General features: G+C 38.6%; 1 protein-coding gene across 4 annotated transcripts in view; it reads right to left on the bottom strand.

Moving 5' to 3' along the window:
* LOC127432083 (hepatocyte nuclear factor 4-gamma-like) overlaps window positions 1-23,126 on the bottom strand; it is a 36,656-nt gene that overhangs the window by 10,405 nt on the left and 3,125 nt on the right. Inside the window, exons 1-8 of one of the 4 annotated variants that reach the window (XM_051682881.1) lie at window positions 18,977-19,103; window positions 15,623-15,791; window positions 14,823-14,917; window positions 14,000-14,106; window positions 13,296-13,454; window positions 10,842-10,929; window positions 7,484-7,636; window positions 7,149-7,385 (exon numbers count right to left, since the gene is read on the bottom strand). In XM_051682881.1, the coding sequence (XP_051538841.1) occupies window positions 7,149-7,385; window positions 7,484-7,636; window positions 10,842-10,929; window positions 13,296-13,454; window positions 14,000-14,106; window positions 14,823-14,917; window positions 15,623-15,791; window positions 18,977-19,103 (1,135 nt within the window). Of the gene's footprint in view, window positions 1-7,148; window positions 7,386-7,483; window positions 7,637-10,841; window positions 10,930-13,295; window positions 13,455-13,999; window positions 14,107-14,822; window positions 14,918-15,622; window positions 15,792-18,976; window positions 19,104-23,126 lie in introns of those variants that run through there. The other 3 variants (XM_051682882.1, XM_051682883.1, XM_051682884.1) reach the window with 3 other exon arrangements.

Raw genomic sequence — 23,126 nt, 5'->3', positions numbered from 1 at the left:
TAAATGTAATAATCTTCACCTGTCAGTGGTTTTAATGTTGTGGCTGATCGGAGTATGTTAGGGTGACCAGATTTCTGCTTGTGAAAAACGGGACAGCCCCCTCCCAGCAAAAATTAAATTGACATATCCTTACATAGGCGCAGATCATTGCGAAGTAGAGGGTGCATCCACATCTGTAACTGTTGTCACCTTGTTCTTTTCACTGGCATCAATTTTTCTCAGTGTGCTCGTCTTTCAAGAGTTTATCGTAAAATGCAGAGCAGTCCAGTCCAAAATTAAGACGTACGAAAAGCATTGCATTCATGACTGTTACACTGAGTCAAGATTTATCTGGTGTCCATGCTACACACACTTCACAGATGCAGGTGTCCTAAGCAGGCATAAAACAAACTCCACGACCTTGGCTAAGACTCCATAGTTGATGGTCTTGCTCTCCAGCTCTCAGACACGGCCGTCTTGTTCATGTTCCACTCAGTGATGCGATGAGTGGCAATGTTTTTCACGCAAGCCCACTCATCAAAGAGTGTGGTTTCGTCAATCAAACTGAGAGCGGGGATTCTGGAGTAGAAGTGTTCGAGGCTGCTCTGAATGTCTTTCCACTCTGGGATGTCTCTTAGTAGGGCCCACTCAAGTTGTTCTGGATTCTCCAATGAGCGGCTCCAATTTTGGAGGTAATCCACCGATGCTAAATAAAAGTTTCTCACTGCACAAAACAATTTCATCCGCTCGCACGTCACCAGCTTCAACCAGGGCATCCAACTGCTTTTTAATGTCAGAGGGTATGAATGATTCCTCCAGCCTGGCCTGAAAAACTTGGCTACCTTTGATTAGAATACTCACGTGACTGAGGAAGCCACATAGGAGATAGAGAAATTTTAGGAGAGGGGAAATACAGGACAAAACACGATTTCTTCAGAATACATCGGGACACTAGAAAAAGGGCTTAAATACGGGACTGTCCCGGGAAAAACGGGACGTCTGGCCACCCTACTATATACACCGAACTATATATGCCCTCTCCAGATAGCACATCGTCTGACAATTCATTGCATATTTTTTCCTGTGGATGTGCACTCACTGCAGTAAAAAAAAGGGAGCATTCTAGGGGAATCATGACAATCACATCATCTGGTGTTTTTTATGCATTAACAGATTGCACGCTCATTTCAGTACATCAACATAGGATGAAGAAATGTTCATCAACCGAAAAAAATATCTATCTATCTATCTAATGTATGTATGTATGTATGTACTGTATATACAGTATATCATTGTCTGTCTTAGCTGACAGGTTCCCTGTCTACCAATCACTGAGGGTGATTTAAAAGATCATGCTAATAAAACGTGATGTCATCCATAGCAACAAGGTCAACTCCGCCTTACTCTTATCTTAAGATTTCCTTACTAATACATGCTCTTAGCAGTTCTGTGAATAGGTTTAAGCAAAAACTCCTAGCTAGGAACTCTTTGAAGAACTCCTAGTGGTAAGACAAAAATCTTTGTGAATACGGGCCCTGATTGCTTAGAAAAGTTATAGAACACCACTCCCCAACAAGTCACACAATTTGAGTTATCATGTATGTCTATTGCACAAACTGTGCTGGGCAACTTACGCACATAAGTTTAATACTTTTAGTGTCAGGGGTTTGTTCAAATCCACAACCCTAGAGGCTAGGCGAGACGTAGCGGGATGCAAAAAAGTAAACTTTGGCTTTAAGTATCAGCAATAATAACATTGCTTAATAAACCATGCGCATTCTTTCTTATTAAAGTCGCTGTGAAGTGCCTTGACGAGTGCAGTTCAATTTGGTGTTTTGACGTATTTCCTAGTAAAACAGGAAGTTGGGGTGGGGCATGTCGAAAGACTCGTCCCATTTTTTAAAATAGCCAATAGGCTTAAGTTTACATCCACACACATACCTCTTTCCACCATGCTGCTCATGTCAGAGCTGCTTACCGGGGAAACCTGAGAAGCAATCTCAATACCAGCAAGCTTTACCAAAGACTAAAGAACCGAACGATGATCTAACTGACAACATTAATTCATATCCAGCCCACAAACATTCAAAGCACTTCACGGTCTTTGCTTACGACGAGGCTGGAGCCTTTGTGCAAGTCCAATGCAGATGAATGAGAAACAAGCGAGTAAAAGATAATATGTCCATGTTTTGAACCACAGTACACTAAGCATAAAGAATAAAGAACACTTCCTCAAGCTGTACATCCTAAGAAACCTCTGGCTGCACAAAAAATGGAAATAAACTCCAGCAACTTTAATCGTGTCCCGCTTCTGCATTAACACATCCCATTCAGAAGTGATCATCCCTATGTCCTATTCCCTTCAAGACAATTAACCTCCTTCAGATGGCTGAAAGGTGATAACGGTCAGTCAGAACTCACTTTTTAAGCAATTCTTATTGGAAATTCTGTTTGGAACGACCCTACAGCATGGATTGTGTCTCTCTTCTAAGTGCCCTGCGAAGCCATGATCAGCGCCAGTCGTGCTGAACAGTTGTAGGGGAAGGGTGCATTCTAGAAAGAATTTGACTGGACAAGGTTTCTTTACCTCTAAGTGACATCATGGAGTCTTTTTAGCAGGAAGAGAGAGACTTTACATGGATTTTAAATCCTTATATCTTCTGAATACAAATTTTGTCATAGTTTAGAAGTACACTAGCATATAGACAGGGTTGGGGAGTAACGAAATACATGTAACGGGATTACGTATTTAAAATACAAAATATAAGAAACTATATTCCACTACAGTTACAATTTAAATCATTGGTAATTAGAATACAGTTACATTCAAAAAGTATTTTGATTACTGAAGAGATTACTTTGCATTTTATTGTCATTTGTTTCATTTAATATTTATTCCTTTCAGATGGAAAACATTTATACATATAAATTATGCGATTCAAAGTGCATTTGAACAGCGGTGAAACACTTTCTTATGATGTGTTACATTCATATGAGCAGATAGAGAAGTTTGAAGCAGAAGAAAAAGAAATAAACCTTGTGTAAATTGTCAGCTTTACGCTAAGCTAAAATGCTATTTCATTTTACATGCACACGTTACCAGGCACGATCATATTTTATCAAGAAAATTCACATTAGATCTCTTTTTTTCTAGTAAGACCTTTGATATTAGGGCAAAAATAGTATTCTTGATCATTTTTGTATTGTTTTCCTGTAAAAATATCTAAAAATCCTTAAAACATGATCAATTTGATATATCTTGTTTTAGAAACACTGCATAAGATATTTAGGTTTTTCAGAGAATGTACAGTACTGTGCAAAAGTGTTAGGCACATAAGATGTTTCACAAAAACATTTATCTTAAGATGGTTATTTATATCTTCAGCTTTAGTGTGTCAATAGGAAGTATAAATGTTAGACTCCCAAACGTTACTTTTGCAAATAGAATAGAACAGAACAGAAGATCAGGGAGCCCTGCAACAGATGTCATGGCCCCCACAGAGCCCCCCACTGAACATCATGTCAGTCTGAGTTTACATAAAGAGACAGACGTAATTGAGACAACCTAAATAGATAGAAGAACTGTGGCGAATTCTCCAAGAAGCTTGGAACATTCTATCTGCCAACACCCAAGAAAAACTGTGTCTAGGTGTAAGTATGTAACGAAGCTCAGCAATGACAGGCAGACGAAGATGATGATATAGGAACCCAGGTGCAGTTTATTCAAACGCGAATATATTCCAGAATGTGAAACCAAAACAAAACATGAACATGGACTTGACTTGAACATGGACTACGTTACACCAAACAATACCTGACAAATGACAATGGGAAACATGAGGCCTTAAATACAAGGACATGGGTAACAGGTAAACAAGACAACCAATCACAAGACTAAACTATAAACAAGATAACAAGACTAAATTAATTTTAACCAATGACAAGACAAGACTAATAACAAGGTAATCTAACAATGAACCAATGAAAACAAGACACATGAACAGGAGAAACACACGACAAGGGGGGGGCTTGGCGACGATGTGTGTGGGGGGCGTGGCTACATGACATGACATGGAAACATGGTATGGCAGGATCCAGACTTGGCTATGGTAGGCATGGATCCTGGACCGTGGAGCAGAGGCGGGCCTAGACCGTGGAGCAGAGGCTTGCTTGTGACATAGCATGGAGCAGTCTGGGGCTTGGCTGTGACATGGCCTGGAGCTGACTCTGGCGCAGCTGTGACATGGCCTGGAGCACACTGAGGATCTGGGGTATAAGGTGGCGCAAGCTCAGCGACCATGACGTGGACCTCTGGCTTGGCGGCCATGTCGAGGGGCGAAGCCGTGGCAGGCTCGAGGGCCGAAGCCTTGGCTCGAGGCTAAGTGTCTTGGATGACTGGAAAACGACCTCTGTGCTCGTGAACACTGGCAGAGACCTCGGGAACGACCTCTGTGGTCATGGGCAGAGACTCGGGAACGACCTCCGTGGTCATGAACATGAGCAGAGACTTGGAAACGACCTCTGTGGTCGTGTACACAGGAAGAGACTTGGGAACGACCTCTGGTCGTGAACACTGGCAGAGACTTGGGAACGACCTCTGTGGTCGTATACATGGGAAGAGACTTGGGAACGAAAGCCTTTCTTCTCCTCCTCCGGATGGCTGAAGTTGGCAACACTGGCTCTGGGAGGGATGAGGCTGGCAACGGCAGTTCTGGGACGGATGAGGCTGGCAACGCCAGCTCTGGTATGGACGAGGCTGGCAACGCCGGCTCTGGGATGGACAAGGCTTCCAGCTCCTTGGCTGTGGCAGGCGTGGGCGCTGGCTCATTAACCGCCTCCCCTACGGTGAATGGTGAACCACTAATCAGTAAGGCAAGGTTGATATACCGAGCAAGGCCGTTGGCACACTGACTGTCAGGCATCAGGGAGGAAACCAGCTCATTCAGCCCAAAACAGAAACCGTTCTTGAGGGCTACCTCATTAAAATCCACCCTGCAGGCCAGAGCGCAGAATTCCTCCACATAATCCTCCAGGGGATGACTCCCCTGGCGTAGACGGAGGAGCTGAACTGGTTCATCTTGTGTTGGTCAGGTATTCTGTAACAAAGCTCAGCAATGACAGGCGATGATGATGTAGGAACCCAGGTGCAGTTTATTCAAACATGAGTATATTCCAGAATGTGGAACATGAACATGAACATGAACATGAACATGAACATGAACATGAACATGAACATGAACATGAACATGAACATGAACATGAACTACATCACACCAAACAATACCTGACAAACAACAATGGCAAACATGAGGGCTTAAATACAAGGACATGGGTAACAGGTAAACAAGACAACCAATCACAAGACTAAACTATGAACAAGATAACAAGACTAAATTAACTTTAACCAATGACAAGACAAGACTAATAACAAGGTAATCTAACAATGAACCAATGAAAACAAGACACATGAACAGGGGAAACACATGACAAGATCACATGAGGGAACAGGAAATCAAATGACATGACACCACATGACCTGAACAGGAACAGGAACTAAACTTTAAAATAAAAGACATGAAAACAAGAACACATAAACGTGACAAAGTAGGAGAATTGGTGCTGTTTTGAAGGCAAAACTGTTAACACCAAATATTGATTTAGCTTTTTTTCTGTTTACTGGACTTTGTATGACGTTAATTGATTAAAGAAAACTATTTATGTCATTATTTTTTTTTTTTAAATCCTCACTTTGAAAGGTTTTCACAAGTGCCTAAAACTTTTGCACAGTACTGTATTTTTAATGTGTATTTTGTCTTGCTGTACTGGCAGATTTTTTATAGTCAAAACAAGTGAAACAAATCTACCAGTGCTGGAAAAAGTAATCCAAAGTATTTCGAAAACATTACTGACATTGAGTAATCTAACGGAATACGTTACAATTTACATTTTACAGCATGTATTCCATAATCTGTCGTGGAATACATTTCAAAAGTAACCCTCACAACCTTGCATATAGATGGCTTTAAAGCTAATAGGTATGGACTAAAAGCAGCAAAACTTTCATTTTGATTTCAGGGGGTATTTAATATGTGCTTTCTGGCTGAACTGCCACCCGTAGTCTTAAAGAAACAGTACAGTTTTAGTTCTTGTTCTAGATATTAACGTATATACTTGTAAATAGTTCAAATTATGCATGTAAACAATAAACATATAAAAATATATATCTATGCAATATAATATATGCAATTTCAAGACATTACATTTATTGATGGAATACATGGAGTTTGTAACAAATAAAAAAATTGGGTGCATTTCATAATGTTATAACTAAAATATACCTGAAATGTAATTGAATATTATCATTAATAATAAACAATATTAATGATAATGTTAAATGATATAGTCTTTGGTACACATCTTTGGTTTTGTGTCTATGAAGGGGTACTTCAGCCTTACTGGTGGTGCTGTGGGGGAACTGATGCCTCTCCCGAATTAATGTCTTAATAATGTGTACAGTCCTTATGTAGCACATACATCATTTTGCCACATCATTTAAAGGAATATTCCGGGTTTAATGCAAGTTAAGCTCAACTGACAGCATTTGTTGCACAATGTTGATTTCCACGAAAATTAATTTAAACTCTTCCCTCCTTTTTTTACAAATAAAATCGAGGTTACAGTGAGGCACTTACAATGGAAGAGAACAAGACAAATGTTTGGAGGGTTTAAAGGCCGAAATGTAAAGCTGATGATTTTATAAAAGCACTTAAAATAATTCTTCTGTTGAAACGTATGTATTTGAGCTGTAATGTTGTTTAAATTGTTGTTTAAATAGAATACTGTTCTAGGCGGATTAACTTCTAGTTATTTGTCACCGAGGTTACATCGTCATGGCAAACAAGTTGTAAAATTGGATATAACTTTACAAAGGAAAGGTTAGTAAGCGATTTTATAACACTAAAATCATTTTATCAGTATTTTATGTTCATGTATTTTTGTAATCAATCACAAATATTCCTTTCATTTTGCAGTATATACTGTAGTATAAGACAAAGACTGGGCAAACCAGTTTTAGAATCATATATCCTGCTTTCACATAGTTGAAAAATGATCAAGAGCCATTTTTCGACTCCAAAAGCCACTGAATAAATACTTCACCTCACACTCACCCCCAAGAAGCATCTCCTGCAGCAGGTTATCTATCTTGGCCAGGCCAAAAAGCTTGATAAACTGCAGCTGCTCAATCATCTGCCAGGTGATGCTTTGCAGAGTGGGAAGCAGTAGCAAAAGCTCTCCAAATCGCCCACGTGAGTCATATTGCCGGTCATTAATGTAGTCTTCCAGGCTCATTTGAACCTGATAGCGCATTGCCTTTATTTTAGAGGGATCTCTTAAGCTTTTGGCATCTAGAAGTTAAAAACAAAGAAAAGATAGTAACATGAATACCCTTGTTTCTGGATACATATTGGATGGTAAATGAGAGTTGTTTTTCATTTGCATATACCAGGGTCAAAGAACACAATGGCCTTTAGAGCTGCATATTCATTGTCGTCAATTTGGATGTCCTGAAAGGGTAAAACCAGTTCATCCAAGACACGGTTAGCCACCCGACCTATCTCTGGCTCAGGGCAGCTTCGATGTATAACACACCCATTACCTGCATGGGAAATAAGCAACAAATGATTAACATCCTGCAGAGTATAATTGTCTATCTGTGTATACTTGTGTATATGTGTATATTTCTGCTGCCTTGTGCTTCACAGAAACCTGGCTGAGTGAAGTCATTCCAGACAGCACATTACATCTGCTGGGCTTTCAGCTGTTCAGAGCGTATCACATTGCAGAGTTAACGGGGAAAACGAGAGGTGGTGGAACATGCTTTTATATCAATAAAAGTTGGTGTACAGATGTAACAACATTAAAGAAGATGTGCTGTCCTAAATTCGAAGCGCTCTTTATCAACTGTAAGCCTTTCTACTCACCACAAGAGTTTTCCTCGTTTATTCTGGTGAGTGTTTATATTCCTCCACAAGCATGTGTGAATGCAGCGCTGCAACAGCTGGCTGATCAGATCACGGAACAACATTACCCAGACTCACTTATTTTTATTCTCAGCGATTTTAATAGAGCCAACCTCACCCATGAACTGCCAAAATACAGACAGCACATTACATGCCCCACCAGAGACAGAAATATACTGGATCACTGCAACACAACATTAAAGGATGCATATCTCTCTGTCCCTAGAGCAGTTTTGGAACTCTCTGATCACTGTCTGGTTCATATTCTTCCGACCTACAGGCAGAAACTTTAATCAGCTAAACTTGTAGTAAAGACTGTAAAAAGATGGACCAATGAAGCAGAGCTGGAACTACAAGCCTGCTTTGACTGCACTGATTGGAGTGTTTTTGAAGCTGTAGGCACCAATCTGGATGAGCTCACAGATACTGTGACATCACATATCAGTTTCTGTGAGGATATATGCATTCCTACTAGGACTTATTTAATGTTCAACAATGACAAGCCATGGTGTACAGCAAAACTCAGGCAGCTTTGTCAGGCCAAAGAGGATGCTTGCAGAAATAGGGACAAAATCTTGTACAATCAGGCCAGAAACACACTGACAAAGGAGATTAGAGTTGCTTAAAGAAGCTTCTCTGAGAAGCTGAAAAACAAGTTTCAGCTAACGGCCCTGCATCAGTGTGGAGAACCCTGAAAGACATTACTAAATACAAGACACCATCCCCCAACACTGTAGGGAATCAACAACTGGCTGACGACCTGAACGTGTTTTACTGTAGATTTGAAAAGCCCAGTCTCACACCCCACTCCCACTCTGACCTTCACTTTACACAAACATCAACACCTCCTGCAACCACCCACCTCCCTCCTCCTGCTACTGAACCTGTACTTAAGATCTGTGAAGAGGATGTGTGCCGGGTCTTCCGGAAACAAAAGACAAAGAAAGCACAGGGCCCAGATGGTGTTTCACCCACTTATCTAAAATCCTGTACTGACCAGCTGGCCCCCATCTTCACACAGACCTTCAACAGATCACTGGAGCAGTGTGAAGTTCTCTGCTGCTTCAAATGTGCCATCATTATCCCTGTCCCAAAGAAACCCAAAATCACAGGACTTAATGACTACAGACCTGTCACTCTTACATCTGTGGTCATGAAATTATTTGAGAGACTGGTGTTGGCCCACCTGAAGGACATCACGGGACCCTTTCTGGATCCCCTTCAATTTTCTTATCGAGCAAACAGGTCTGTGGATGATGCAGACAATATGGGATTGCATCATATCCTGCAACATCTGGACAGACCAGAGACATATGCAAGCATCCTTTAAGTGGACTTCAGTTCAGATTTCAACACCATCATCCCAGCTATTCTCCGGACTAAATAAAACCGACTCTCAGTTCCCACCTCTATCTATCAGTGGATCACCAGCTTTCTGACAGACAGGCAGCAGCTAGTGAGGCTGGGGAAATTTACTTCCAGCACACGTATGATCAGCACTGGTGCCCCCCAGGGATGTGTGCTCTCCACACTACTCTTCTCTTTGTACACAAATGAATGCACCACCAACGACCCCTCTGTCAAGCTCCTGAAGTTTGCAGACGACACCACTGTCATCGGCCTCATCCAGGATGACGATGAGTCTGCATACAGAAGGGAGGTTGAACAGCTGACTGGCTGGCTGGTGCAGTCAAGACAACCTGGAGCTGAACACACTCAAAACAGTGGAGATGATTGTGGACTTCAAGAGGAACACCCCTGCATTGACCTTGCTCACCATTCTGAACAGCACTGTGGCAGCAGTGGAGTCATTCAGGTTCCTGGGCTCTACCTTCTCACAGGACCTGAAGTGGGAGACCCACATTGACACCATTGTAATTGTGGACTTCAGGAGGATCTCCCCTACATTGACCCCGCTTATCATTATGAACAACACTGTGTCAGCAGTGAAGTCATTCAGGTTCCAGGGCTCTACCATCTCACAGGACCTGAAGTGGGAGACCCACATTGACATTGTGAAAAAGGCCCAGCAGAGGTTGTACTTCCTTCGCCAGTTGTGGAAGTTCAACCTGCCACAGCCTTTGCTGACACAGTTCTACTCAGCAGTCATTGAGTCAGTCCTCTGTACTTCAATAACTGTCTGGTTTGGTTCTGCTATGAAATCGGACATCAGAAGATTACAAAGGACAGTGCTGAGCAGATTAGTGGTTGTCCCCTGCCCTCCTTTCAAGAACTGTACACTTCCAGAGTGAGGAAAAGAGCTGGAAAAATCACTCTGGACCCCACTCACCCAGCCCACTACCTTTTTGAACTGTTGCTTTCTGGTCGGTGCTACAGAGCACTGAGCACCAGAATTGTCTAGCACAAGAACAGTTTTTCCCTCAGGCTATCCATCTCATGAACAGTTAAAACTGCCCCACTGAGCAATAATTATGTGCAATACACAGATTAACCTATTTATATTTATCCAGCATATACTACCTCTTCTGCCATTACATTCCCTTGCACTATCTGTATATAACAGATCTGTATTTGTACATACATTTGTGTGTGTGTATGTATGTATGTATGTATGTATATATATGTGTGTGTGTGTGTGTGTGTGTGTGTGTGTGTGTATTGTCTTATTGTGTATTTCTATATATACTATATTTTCTATTTGCTTTTTATTTTTATTCTATTTTTTATTATCTCCGTCTTGTTGTTGTATTGTTTGTGTACTGGAAGCTTCTGGCACCAAGACAAATTCCTTGTATGTGTAAGCATACTTGTCAATAAAGCTCATTCTGATTCTGATTCTTATGTTAAAAGCTCAAAATGACATTTTCTATGAGCAGTTACCTAGAAGCAGGATGTCTTTGTATGCTATTGACCTCTTAGCAACACCAAGTAGAAGATGCTCCCCAGCATGTGCTCGTAATAAACTAACCTGGAAAAACAAAGAGGTCTGCTTTCACTTCAAGTTCATATACAGTGGGGTTAGGTTAAAGAGTCCACTTGTAAAAATACTTCTATTTTATATTTTTCTTATTAAATTGTTTCGTCATTTACCAATTATTTACAGTTGTGCTCAAAAATTTGCATACCCTGGCAGAAATTGTGAAATTTTGGCATTGATTTTGAAAATATGACTGATCATGCAAAAAAACTGTCTTTTATATAAGGATAGTGATCATATGAAGCCATTTATTATCACATAGTTGTTTGGCTCCTTTTTAAATCATAATGATAACAGAAATCACCCAAACGGTCCTGATCAAAAGTTTACATACCCTTGAATGTTTGGCCTTGTTACAGACACACAAGGTGACACACACATGTTTAAATGGCAATTAAAGGTTACTTTCCCACACCTGTGGCTTTTTAAATTGCAATTAGTGTCTGTGTATAAATAGTCAATGAGTTTGTTAGCTCTCACGTGGATGCACTGAGCAGGCTAGATACTGAGCCATGGGGAGCAGAAAAGAACTGTCAAAAGACCTGCGTAACAAGGTAATGGAACTTTATAAAGATGGAAAAGGATATAAAAAGATATCCAAAGCCTTGAAAATGCCAGTCAGTACTGTTCAATCACTTAAGAAGTGGAAAATTCAGGGATCTATTGATACCAAGCCAAGGTCAGGTAGACCAAGAAAGATTTCAGCCACAACTGCCAAAAGAATTGTTCGGGATACAAAGAAAAACCCACAGGTAACCTCAGGAGAAATACAGGCTGCTCTGGAAAAAGATGATGTGGTTGTTTCAAGGAGCACAATACGACGATACTTGAACAAAAATGAGTTGTATGGTGGATTTGCCAGAAAGAAGCCTTTACTGTGCCAATGCCACAAAAATGCCAGTTTAAAATATGCCCGACAACACCTTGACACGCCTCACAGCTTTTGGCACACTGTAATTTGGAGTGACGAGACCAAAATAGAGCTTTATGGTCACAACCATAAGCGCTATGTTTGGAGAGGACTCAACAAGACCTACAGTGAAAAGAATACCATCCCCACTGTGAAGCATGGTGGTGGCTCACTGATATTTTTGGGGTGTGTGAGCTCTAAAGGCACAGGGAATCTTGTGAAAATTGATGGCAAGATGAATGCAGCATGTTATCAGAAAATACTGGCAGACAATTTGCATTCTTCTGCACGAAAGCTGTGCATGGGACGCTCTTTGACTTTCCAGCACGACAATGACCCTAAGCACAAGGCCAAGTTGACCCTCCAGTGGTTACAGCAGAAAAAGATGAAGGTTCTGGAGTGGCCATCACAGTCTCCAGACTTTAATATCATCGTGCCACTCTGGGGAGATCTCAAACGTGTGGTTCATGCAAGACGACCAAAGACTTTGCATGACCTGGAGGCATTTTGCCAAGACAAATGGGCAGCTATACCACCTGCGAGGATTTGGGGCCTCATAGACAACTATTACAAAAGACTGCACGCTGTCATTGATGCTAAACGGGGCAATACACAGTATTAAGAACTAAGGGTATGCAGACTTTTGAACAGGGGTAATTTCAATTTTTTTCTTTGTTGCCATGTTTTGTTTTATGATTGTGCCATTCTGTTATAACCTACAGTTGAATATGAATCCCATAAGAAATAAAAGAAATGTGTTTTGCCTGCTCACTCATGTTTTCTTTAAAAATGGTACATATATTACCAATTCTCCAAGGGTATGCAAACTTTTGAGCACAGCTGTACATTATAATTATCATGTATAATTATCATACAATTTTTAATTGAAAAATTTATATGAATCTTAGAATATCTCAGTTTTTGTTATGTCCTCCTTTTACTTTAATGACTGCATGCACACGAGCTGGCATGGACTCCACAAGTTTAAAACCTGATGATCCATGTTATCGCATCACGATTTGAGAATGTTCCGAGAACAATTTTGTGTGCTCCAATGGAAGCAAGACCTTAACATGGACACAAATGTGCTTTTTTAATTAGTGACCTAGAAATAGTGCAGAACCTTAAATATTTTTTATTCAGTTTACATCATAATTTGTCTTTGTTTCAAATTTTTCAAAATCCTAAAACTTTCAGTTTATTTCCAGGTTTAAATTAGATTTGGAATTGCTAATGTGGACTGTATAAAAAGCATTAGAAGCTTATGCATGCCCAAAATCAAATCTGAAATTTTGTGCAAAATAGAGATATAAAGAGCATGCTGAATGGAGAGCTGAACTGAGTCAGCTATGTGAATAGCAAATATTGAGCTTCAGTGAACCCTGCAATTTAATCCCAAGGGCCTCCCCAATTAGCACAGCCAGTGTTGCTTTCCAACGGCCATTACCTGATCATCAAGTGGCAATTCGCCGAAGGCTGGGATGTATTTAGCCCACTCTACCAGAACAAGCAGCTGTTGCTTCATAGACTCACAGATGTCACTGATAGTGGCTGATTTTTTCTCTGAAACATCAGCAGGGTCCATTGGGCTGGCAGCACTGATCTGCTGACAGACACACAAGAAAAGAACCGAACTTGCCATGTCCTCTAAAAATGTTTTCACACAGGCTGTTGCTTCTCTCCGGGTAAATTCATACAGGTAATCATGCAGAAGATTAAAAATGTTGATGACATTGACTGATACTCAGAGGAACCAACACTCATGCAAATTACACTCATTATCTCTCATCATTATGAACTATTGAGCAGAACATATTTTGAGAAGTGGAAACTTCATCAGATTTACTGTAATGACACCTCTGTTTCTTCCTTCTTTAATCAGCTCTGTTGCTGGTTAATTTTTGTCTATGAAGACTATTTATCTACAGCAGAATGCATAAAAACCATACACCTCTGCTTTAATTGACAATCGTAGCAATGATTTATTGCTCAAAAGCAATAAATGTTACTGCCGCAGATATAAGTAATCATATCTACCCTCCCCCAGCCATTTTCTAAACATATTATTTATCTTTCTGTGTGTGTGTGTGTGTGTGTGTGTGTGTGTGCACGCACACAAGTGTTTCGATTAACCTTGATAGGACAGTATACCTGTTGTGAGAGAGCTTCTGCATGAGCGAGAGCAGTGATAGGCGGCAGGTCATGTGAATCTTGCATGTTCCTTCTCGAACTGATACGGTCTCGCTCATTCTGCACAGCTGAAAAACAACACAAACAAATTCACTGATTAGTGAGCTAATAACAGTTAGGAGTTATTACTGATTAGCCAAGATGATGGGTGTGTCTCTCAAGCTAATTTCAAGTTAAGCTCACACACTTCCAAGAAGTGTTTCATTGGCAGAATGCAGTTTTTATTGTAATATCTTCAAACGCCATTAAATGTATAAAAACAAATTGGTTTCTAAAGGCAACGAGAATAAATTTGCTGTCCATTACACACACACACACACACAAAAGTTAATGTGTGCGCTCAGATGTTACTCTCTTATCAAGTCTTCCTGACCAACCCAACTTCAGAATTAATGAAACAATGATGTGCATATTGGAGATTACCGAAAAAATAATACATGATTTAATTAAGTCACCTTCTCTGGTTACCTTTAGTTATATTTCTAAGCTGAGCTGAGCTGCCTAAGCAAGAGGTAAAACTTTAACTGAGCACAGTCCTGAACAACGTGTACACACGGAAAGTGAGGTGGAGAGCACATGATCTTCCATCATAAAAGTCTAAGCCAAGGTTATACATCCAATAAACTAAACATCCTTTTGTAATCAGGGTAAGTTTTATGGCATCATCCATTTTACTCTCGAGTTACCTCTTCCTTGTTATTCCATGAGCTATCTGCACAGAACTGTGGGAAATGGGAGCCATTTCGAATATTTTTTTTTTTTTAAAGAAATAAAGCATGTTTACCTTCTTTCTTCATTCCAGCTCGAAAGCATTTGTGAAGTCTGCAAAAACGACACTGGTTCCTTTTATCTTTGTCAACAACACACTGACGACTGAACCTGCCAGAAATGTAAAAAATCATCTCAGAGGTGCGAGACTCTGCAAACACCATGTTAGCATACATGACAATAAATCTATTTTTTTTTTTAAATGATTCTGAGTCTTGGTGAGTTTTGTATTTAGGGGTGGGAATCATAAGGATTTTGATAATTCTGGTTTCGATTCCACTTAATTCAAGTTCCTTAAGGGTTCCATCAATAATTCTCTAGGTTAATTATGAGATGGACATTACTTGCAGTTTAGTGAGTTAGTCAAGAACAGCTCTGACCAAATCATTGAGTTGTTAGAACAATTCAAACTCATAACTCATGAGTCTTTTTTAATGATTAATTAAAAAGAACCAGCTCATTAGAGTCTTTCGCTTTGTTGTCACATCTAGTCGGTAAAGACAACACAATAGAAATCTGGGTGTTGTTCGTGATGTATGAATTGTCTTTGTGCTTTTTTGCTGTGGTAATGTAAATTTGATAAATAGCAGTGCAAGAAACACTGCAGAAGAATGCATTCAAGAACTGCTAATAGAACAGAATGTCAAGCATATTTCCTTTTTAAATGGACCCGATTCTGAATAAGAATTGTCTCTCGATTGCCAGCCTTAGTTGTAACTCTGTGTTTACACATTTTCTATTCCACATCAAAATTATGTTCAATACACAACATTTGTTGTAAGACATGAACATCTCAGTTGGGTGAGTATAAGGTACCTGCAGGAGTAGACATGACTCTTTCTGATGCTCCTGCGGAAGAAACCTTTGCAGCCATCACAGCTGGAGGCACCATAATGTTTACCTGTGGCTTTGTCGCCACAGATTGCGCAGTTGGAGCTCACGCCGTTATCTCCTTGACTGATGCTTGGCTCTGTCGGCATGGTTTCTATGGACAACAGCAGAGACAGTCAGGGATTAGGCTCATCACACAATGTTATTGCCAGCTGAACATTTTGGTTGTATTCAAGAATTGCTACAAATATTTGGTCTATTCAGGGCTGAATGGATCCCTTAAGGTGCTTCAGTCTCTGAGCTAGGCTTGTATAAAAGGTTATAGATCATTTAAAATGAGTTGATGGAGAATCACATCCATTGCACATCCAATTAAGAACGTGTAAGGGATTGTTCACCAATAAATGAAAATTCTGTCTTCATTTACTGAACCTCATGTTCCAAACCTGTATGACTATCTATCTTCTGTGAAATAGGAAAGGAGATGATAGCCAGAATGTTAGCTTCAGTCACAATTTACTTTCAATTTATGAAGAACAAAAATAATATGCAGTGAATGTGAATGTTGACTAAGGCATACAGGTATGGAACATGAGGGTCAGTCTGCTTCTAGCGCTAAGCTAAGTATGCTAATTCAAGTTAGGCTAACAAACAAAGAGGCTAGTGAATCTCATAAAGTAACGGCACAACACGTCTATCAAATCTTGGCCTTTCACTCAGTCTCTCAATCAGAAGCGCTAACGAGGAAACTGTAGAAGAGTTCTGCATAAGTGAACAAAGGATGCTCATCCTAAAAGACCTTCTAATGCAACAGAGAGTGGCTTCCTTCTGTTCATATAGACACGGATGAAAAATCAATCATTCCTTTGTGCATCTAAAATCATAACATTTCAACAAAAGAAATGCAGCAGGGGACTTTAGCCTTTTATGCATGGAGGCTGATTGAAACCTCCCGCTGTTGTAGGACAGACTTAATTGGGATTAGCCTCTGTTTTATCACATAGACAGATATGCAATGGAGATTGACATCTCATGGATAAATGTTAATGTGGTTGAAAGCAATCTCTTCTGATTCTGCATATTCCCAAAGTGATTCCTTCTCATTTCAGAATAAAGCATAATGTGAACGCAAAGGGCCTGTGTGGTCACAGTGAGGCAAGTTCATCCTGTCAGCTTTCGTAAGCTAAGAAATTGTCTGCAGAGCATGTCTGAATGTATTTAGTTTCAGAGAGAATGCTTTCATGTTGCTACATTGCTTAAAATGAAATAGAAACAATGAAAAGTTGGTTGGCAAATACATTTCACCAAAACTGACACTAAATTAGGCAGAGAAATATTATAAAATGTTGAAGAATTCCAAGCTTTGCAAAATTAAGATGAACCCTATTTACAACCAAAGCAATAAATGCATCTCATCATACATGTTCCTACAGTATGTTTAAAGTGTCATTTGAAAGCAAACAAATATACAATGCAATTGACTAGCTGTCCATCTGTGTGTAAGAGAGTGTCTTTGCCTTTAATAGTTTTCCATTCCAGTTATTTTATGACCTTTCTCTATCTCTGTGTTTGGATGTATTGTAAAGATAACTAGCAAATCTCTGCAGCCTCTGCATTTTAATCCTGCATCAGGTTAATGGAGAACAGACTTGGATAAACCACATCTTATAGGACATCATCAGATAGTGGTGACATAGTGGTTAAACATCAGGACCAGTAACCCAAAGGGCCTAGGTTTAAATGCTGGAAGGGGTGATACGTTAACTGGAGGGTCACTGAGTTCTCCTATCACCAATTTGGCCTCGAGCAGGGTGTTTCCCAAGTTGCCTCATGGGATGAGTGAACTTAAGTGTACTTAAAGTTGTTTTGGATAAAAAAAGTACCTGCTAAAATACAGAAAAACATCATGGCACAAACAGCTTTACACACCTCAAAATGTCTCCTCTGATATGAATGCATTATTAACAATAAAACATTACATATACTGTTGTTAAATACACTGTTTTGTCTTCTTTTGTAATAATCTATTAACCTATGGACAGTGTTGGGTGTATTCCAATTACAAATTAATTAATTACTGTAATCTAATTACTTTTTAGTTAAAAAAAGTAGTGTAATGCATTCCATTTTAAATTCTTGTAATCAGATTACAGTTACTGACTTTCAATGAATTTAATTACTTTTAATTACATTATAGGTTTATGCTTATTTCTAATATATATTTTACAGTATGTAGAATATGTGAATTATTGCCCCATAATGAGTCATTGTTAAGGAGAAATGTGAGGTGCAGAGTGTATGAATTGTGTGTAACAATGAAAAATGAAGAAATATATACATTATTTTGAATTTGTTGAGCGGAAAAGTGTTTTAGAAATTATCTTAAAAGTAAAGTAATTAGTAATGTGATTACTTTTTCAATTAATAAATTAAGAAATAATTAATAATTTGTTGTGGATTACTATTTTTAAGTAATTTACCCAACCCTACCTATGGAGCTCCTAATCTCTGATCCTGACACCCATAACTCCTTTCTCAGGATTTCTGTCAAACCCCGCTGTTGAATGTTAAACCAAATGGAGAGACTTTCAAAACAGCTAGCTAAAAATTATCTCCTTTTAGTTAAGGATTCATGCTGGGGAAATGCATCCTCAAATAAAAAATATTCCATTTAGACAGTATGAAAGGACTAATTAACCCAAAAATATAAAATGTTTTTAGTGAATAACTATTATGTTTGGTGCTAAAATCAAACCACAGATTCTAACACATGTGGGTTATGTATAGTATGACTGTAGAAAGTATACATGAGCTGTGTTTCTAAAGAGGATGGACACCATGCCATGGCTGATTTAAAGGAATAGTTCTTTCAAAAATGTAAATTCTGTCATCGTTTACACACTCTCATGTCATTCCAAACTGGCATGCAGTGAAGGTGAATGGTGACTGAGGCTGTCAGCCCATAACGTTTTACTTAACTTTCATGTTCCACGGACCAAAGAAAGTCATACGGGTTTGGAACGACATGGGATGGGTAAATTATGACACAATTTTCCTTTTTTGGGAGAACTATCCCTTTAAACCAGCCATGACATGGTGTCCGTCCCCTTTAGAAACACGAATCATGCATACTTTCTACAGTCATACTATACAAAACCCACGTGTTAGGATCTGTTGTTTGATTTTAACACTTGAAGAAAACAAAGATTTCAACCACAATGATCATCAGCTCACTCTAGCTCAAGCAGTAGCAGTAACTCCTTCTATGCAAAAAGTGCTTAACAGGACACTTAACACAGCTTTTTGATCAAATTCCATATAGCCATGCATGACACTCACCCCCAGAATAAAGCACCTCTGCATTCTCAAAGCCCAGTGTGATATAGGTAGGGTCAAGGCCCTCACAGTAATTGGCTACATCCATGTCCAACAAGGATTTAGGGAGAGGAGCTGGTGAAAACTTCATCCCTGCCTGGCTTTCTCTACTTAAACTCGTCCTGGGACAGTGTCTCTTGGAGAGAATACCAAGTGTAGCCTGAGGTTGACCATCTCTTCAGAATGCTGATTTGTCGTCTTTTAAGACAAGGGAGGAGCCTTGACTAAGACTCCTCACCTCCTTGCACAGAACTTATCTTTCCCCCTTATCCCATACTTATCAGAAGGATGAAGAGATAATAGTATTTCCCATTTGTTCCAGAAAGGAACAGGAGGTTTTATTGGTGCATCAAGAGAGGCTGCCTAACCAGCAGGCCTTGTTTTCTCAGGCAAAATGACACTATTCCAAAGTAATACAATGTCTTGTAATAAAACATGCAAAAGACTGCAGCAAAATGCATTTAATTTAAGAGAACTGGTAAGAGTTTGTTGAACCCAGTTGGAGCTTTCATTTGGAGATAGACTTCAGCTAACAGAAAATGAGGGTGAAGTGTCACCTTCTTGGATTATGACACACTGTTGTAAATGAGCGGGGACTGAAGCTGTACCATGGTTTTAAAATGAATTTACACTGTAAAAAATTGTTCGTAATTTTAACGGTAAAAGACTGTAAAAATGCTACAGTAAAAAAACTTTAATTGGTTAACGGGTAGTTACCTTAAAATATAAAGTAATTTTTTAAAACATATATATTTAAAAAGACAATACATGTAGTTTTATGGTAAAGTTTTGTAAAAAAAAAAAAAAAAAAAAAAAAACTTAAATGTAAAAAGTATGATTTTCTGTATAATTAACAGTAAAATTTTATATTATGTTTAACAAGAGAGTAAATTTTTACACTTTTAATGGTAAATTATTGTTAAAATTATTGTAAAAAACAATAATCGGGCGTTCCCAGAATTCCCATTCCCAGTTCATTTCATTATATTTTATGGGAATAGTTATGTTACTTCTTATTTTTAATATCAGTTACATACAATGCAGTGTTCTGTGTTATATCTGATGTAGTTTAGTTAATGTTTACTGCATTATTTAAATTTCACATGTGTTACTCTGATGGTGTTTAGTGTTTGTGTGAGTGACACTGAGCACTGTCTCTAAATGTTCATTGGTCATTGCTCCTGGAAGAGCCTCTATTGATGAACTTCATGTCATCATGTGCTCTTCTGTAATTACTACAGTGATTGACAATACATTATAAAGTGAAAAGCAGATTTTTACAGTTTCAGAAGGTTAATGTATCAAGTTTATTATTTTATAATATAAACAACGGTAATGCACCATAAAATATACAGGCATCAAAATTACATCCCATAAAGCCTGAAACGTGGTTACCGTATTTTTTACGGTGAATTTCTGGCAACCACAGCTGCCAGTTTTTTACCATAAATTTAACAGGATTTTTTTTACAGTGTACACTGGCAGCCAAAAGTTTGGAATAATGTGCAGATTTTGTTGTTTCGGAAGGAAATTGATACTTCAATTCACCAAAGTGGCATTCAGCTGATCACAAAGTATAGTCAGGACATTACTGATGTAAAAAACAGCACCATCACTATTTGAAAAAGGTTATTTTTGATCAAATCGAGACAGGCCCCATTTCCAGCAGCCATTACTGCGACACCTTATCCTTGAGTAATCATGATACATTGCTAATTTGGTACTAGAAAATCACTTGCCATTATATCAAACACAGTTGAAAGCTATTTGGTTCGTTAAATTAAGCTTAACATTGTCTTTGTGTTTGGTTTTGAGTTGCCACAGTATGCAATAGACTGGCATGTCTTATGGTCAATATTAGGTCAAAAATGGCAAAAAAGAAACAGATTTCTCTAGAAACACGTCAGTCAATCATTGTTTTGAGGAATGAAGGCTATACAATGCTTAAAATTGCCAAAAAACTGAAGATTTCATACAAAGGTGTACACTACAGTCTTCAAAGACAAAGGACAACTGGCTCTAACAAGCACAGAAAGAGATGTGGAAGGCCAGATGTACAACTAAACAAGAGGATAAGTACATCAGAGTCTCTAGTTTGAGAAATAGATGCCTCACATGTCCTCAGCTGACAGCTTCATTGAATTCCACCCGCTCAACACCAGTTTCATGTACAACAGTAAAGAGAAGACTCTGGGGTGCAGGCCTTATGGGAAGAACTGCAAAGATAAAGCCACTTTTGAAACAGAAAAACTAAAAGAAAAGGTTGGAGTGGGCAAAGAAACACAGACATTGGACAACAAAAAATTGGAAAAGAGTGTTATTTATCTTAACCTCATTGAGCTTTTGTGGGATCAGCTAGACTGTAAGGTGCGTGAGAAGTGCCCGACAAGACAGCCACATCTATGGCAAGTGCTACAGGAAGCGTGGGGTGAAATGTCACCTGAGTATCTGGACAAACTGACAGCTAGAATGCTAAGGATCTGCAAAGCTGTCATTGCTGCACATGGAGGATTTTTTGATGAGAACTCTTTGATGTAGTTTAAGAAGTTCTTATTATTGTAATAGTAATTTTTCACATTATTAATGTCCTGACTATACATTGTGATCAGTTGAAACGCCGCTTTGGTGAATAAAAGTACCAATTTCTTTCTATAAAAGCAAAATCTGTACATTCCAAATATTGTTGTTTGTTTGTTTGTTTACTTGTTTATAGGTAGTGGTTGATGAAAGTCAGTGTTTAAAGAGAAGAAGAAAAGAGTTTACCTGTTTTATTTTTAGTTCAAATGTAAACATCATGGGGGAAAAAATCATAAATGCCAATCATAGACATATTTTAGAGCTGCAACGACATGGCTAAAATACATGTGCAAAGCCATAAGGGAAACCAACCAGGTGTTGTCAACATTTATCTCTCGTCAATACCAGAGTAACCATCTTGAAAACATTTAACTTATATGAAATACTTTTTGTGTTGCAACTTGACTTCCTTAAGGGTCTGTTAGACTGTAAAAGATATTTGGTCAAAATGTGAGTGCTGTATTTTGAGGAGGCAACTGTTTTTATATTTTTATGTTTTGTGGAATAAATTGCCATCGTGTGGTGCCATAAATTGTTCCACATAAAAAGCCACAGTACACATGACAAATTCTCATGAGACTATGTTGGTGCAAAAGAGAGAAATGTAAGATATTCAGTTAAGGATTTCTTGATGTTAAATTCAGTAAGCAGGGGGATACTCTGAGGCCACAGCAGATGGTTACATTTTAACTTCACACCAACAAACTATGTTTTAAATGAGGAAGTACTCAAAATGTTCACGTGATTACAGTTTTGAAAGGTGAGGCCTTCTATTTCATGACATCTATTTTCAAACATTGTATTACACTTCATGCAATCACTAACAGCTCCAAAGAAGACAGATGGATGCTGTAATTAAATAATTTTAAAACATACACTCTACATTACTAAATGTAATTTCAACAGTAAAATAAATTCAAGGTCAAACAAGAATTGTGTGACAAGTAAAATAAAACCCGGGGACTGGGAAAGACTTTTAGTAAAGTGCCATTTATCTCAAATCTATTTAAAAACAACTGATAATATAAAACAAATATTTAAAAAAAATTCACCAAAATTCAAATGAAGATGGTACAGTAATAGTAATAATTATGAGAACGTAACAGTGTTGGAATTTTGGAACCATATGAAATATTGAATATATTAGACCTTACTCTTAACCAACTAGACAAAATACTGATCCACACAAATTTCCTAGACTGCAATTTAAAATAATGATTTAATACAAACACTGCGTGTTTGTGCTCTTAAATTAAATTATTAGAAAATAATACAAAGCCTTCGCCATTCTCAAATAGCCTCAACTTTCATAAATGTCCTGTAAGAAACGCATTTTTTTTTTTTTTTTTTTTTTTTTTATTCAACTGACTAAATAGTCTTTAATTCATCTTTCAAAATACGCGAATAACAAAGTAACCTAATTTATGGAATGTTGACGTCACAATGCTCGCAGTTCAAAGGGAGCACTTCAAATTTCAAACCATCAACATGCGCAGTTGTAACATGTATAAAAGTACCTAGTCAGGTAAAAAGGCAT

Source organism: Myxocyprinus asiaticus, chromosome 41, assembly GCF_019703515.2.
Source record: "Myxocyprinus asiaticus isolate MX2 ecotype Aquarium Trade chromosome 41, UBuf_Myxa_2, whole genome shotgun sequence".
Taxonomy (NCBI): Eukaryota; Metazoa; Chordata; class Actinopteri; order Cypriniformes; family Catostomidae; genus Myxocyprinus; species Myxocyprinus asiaticus.
The sequence above is the reverse complement of the archived record's forward strand: the minus strand, read 5'-3'. Positions and strand labels throughout refer to the sequence as shown.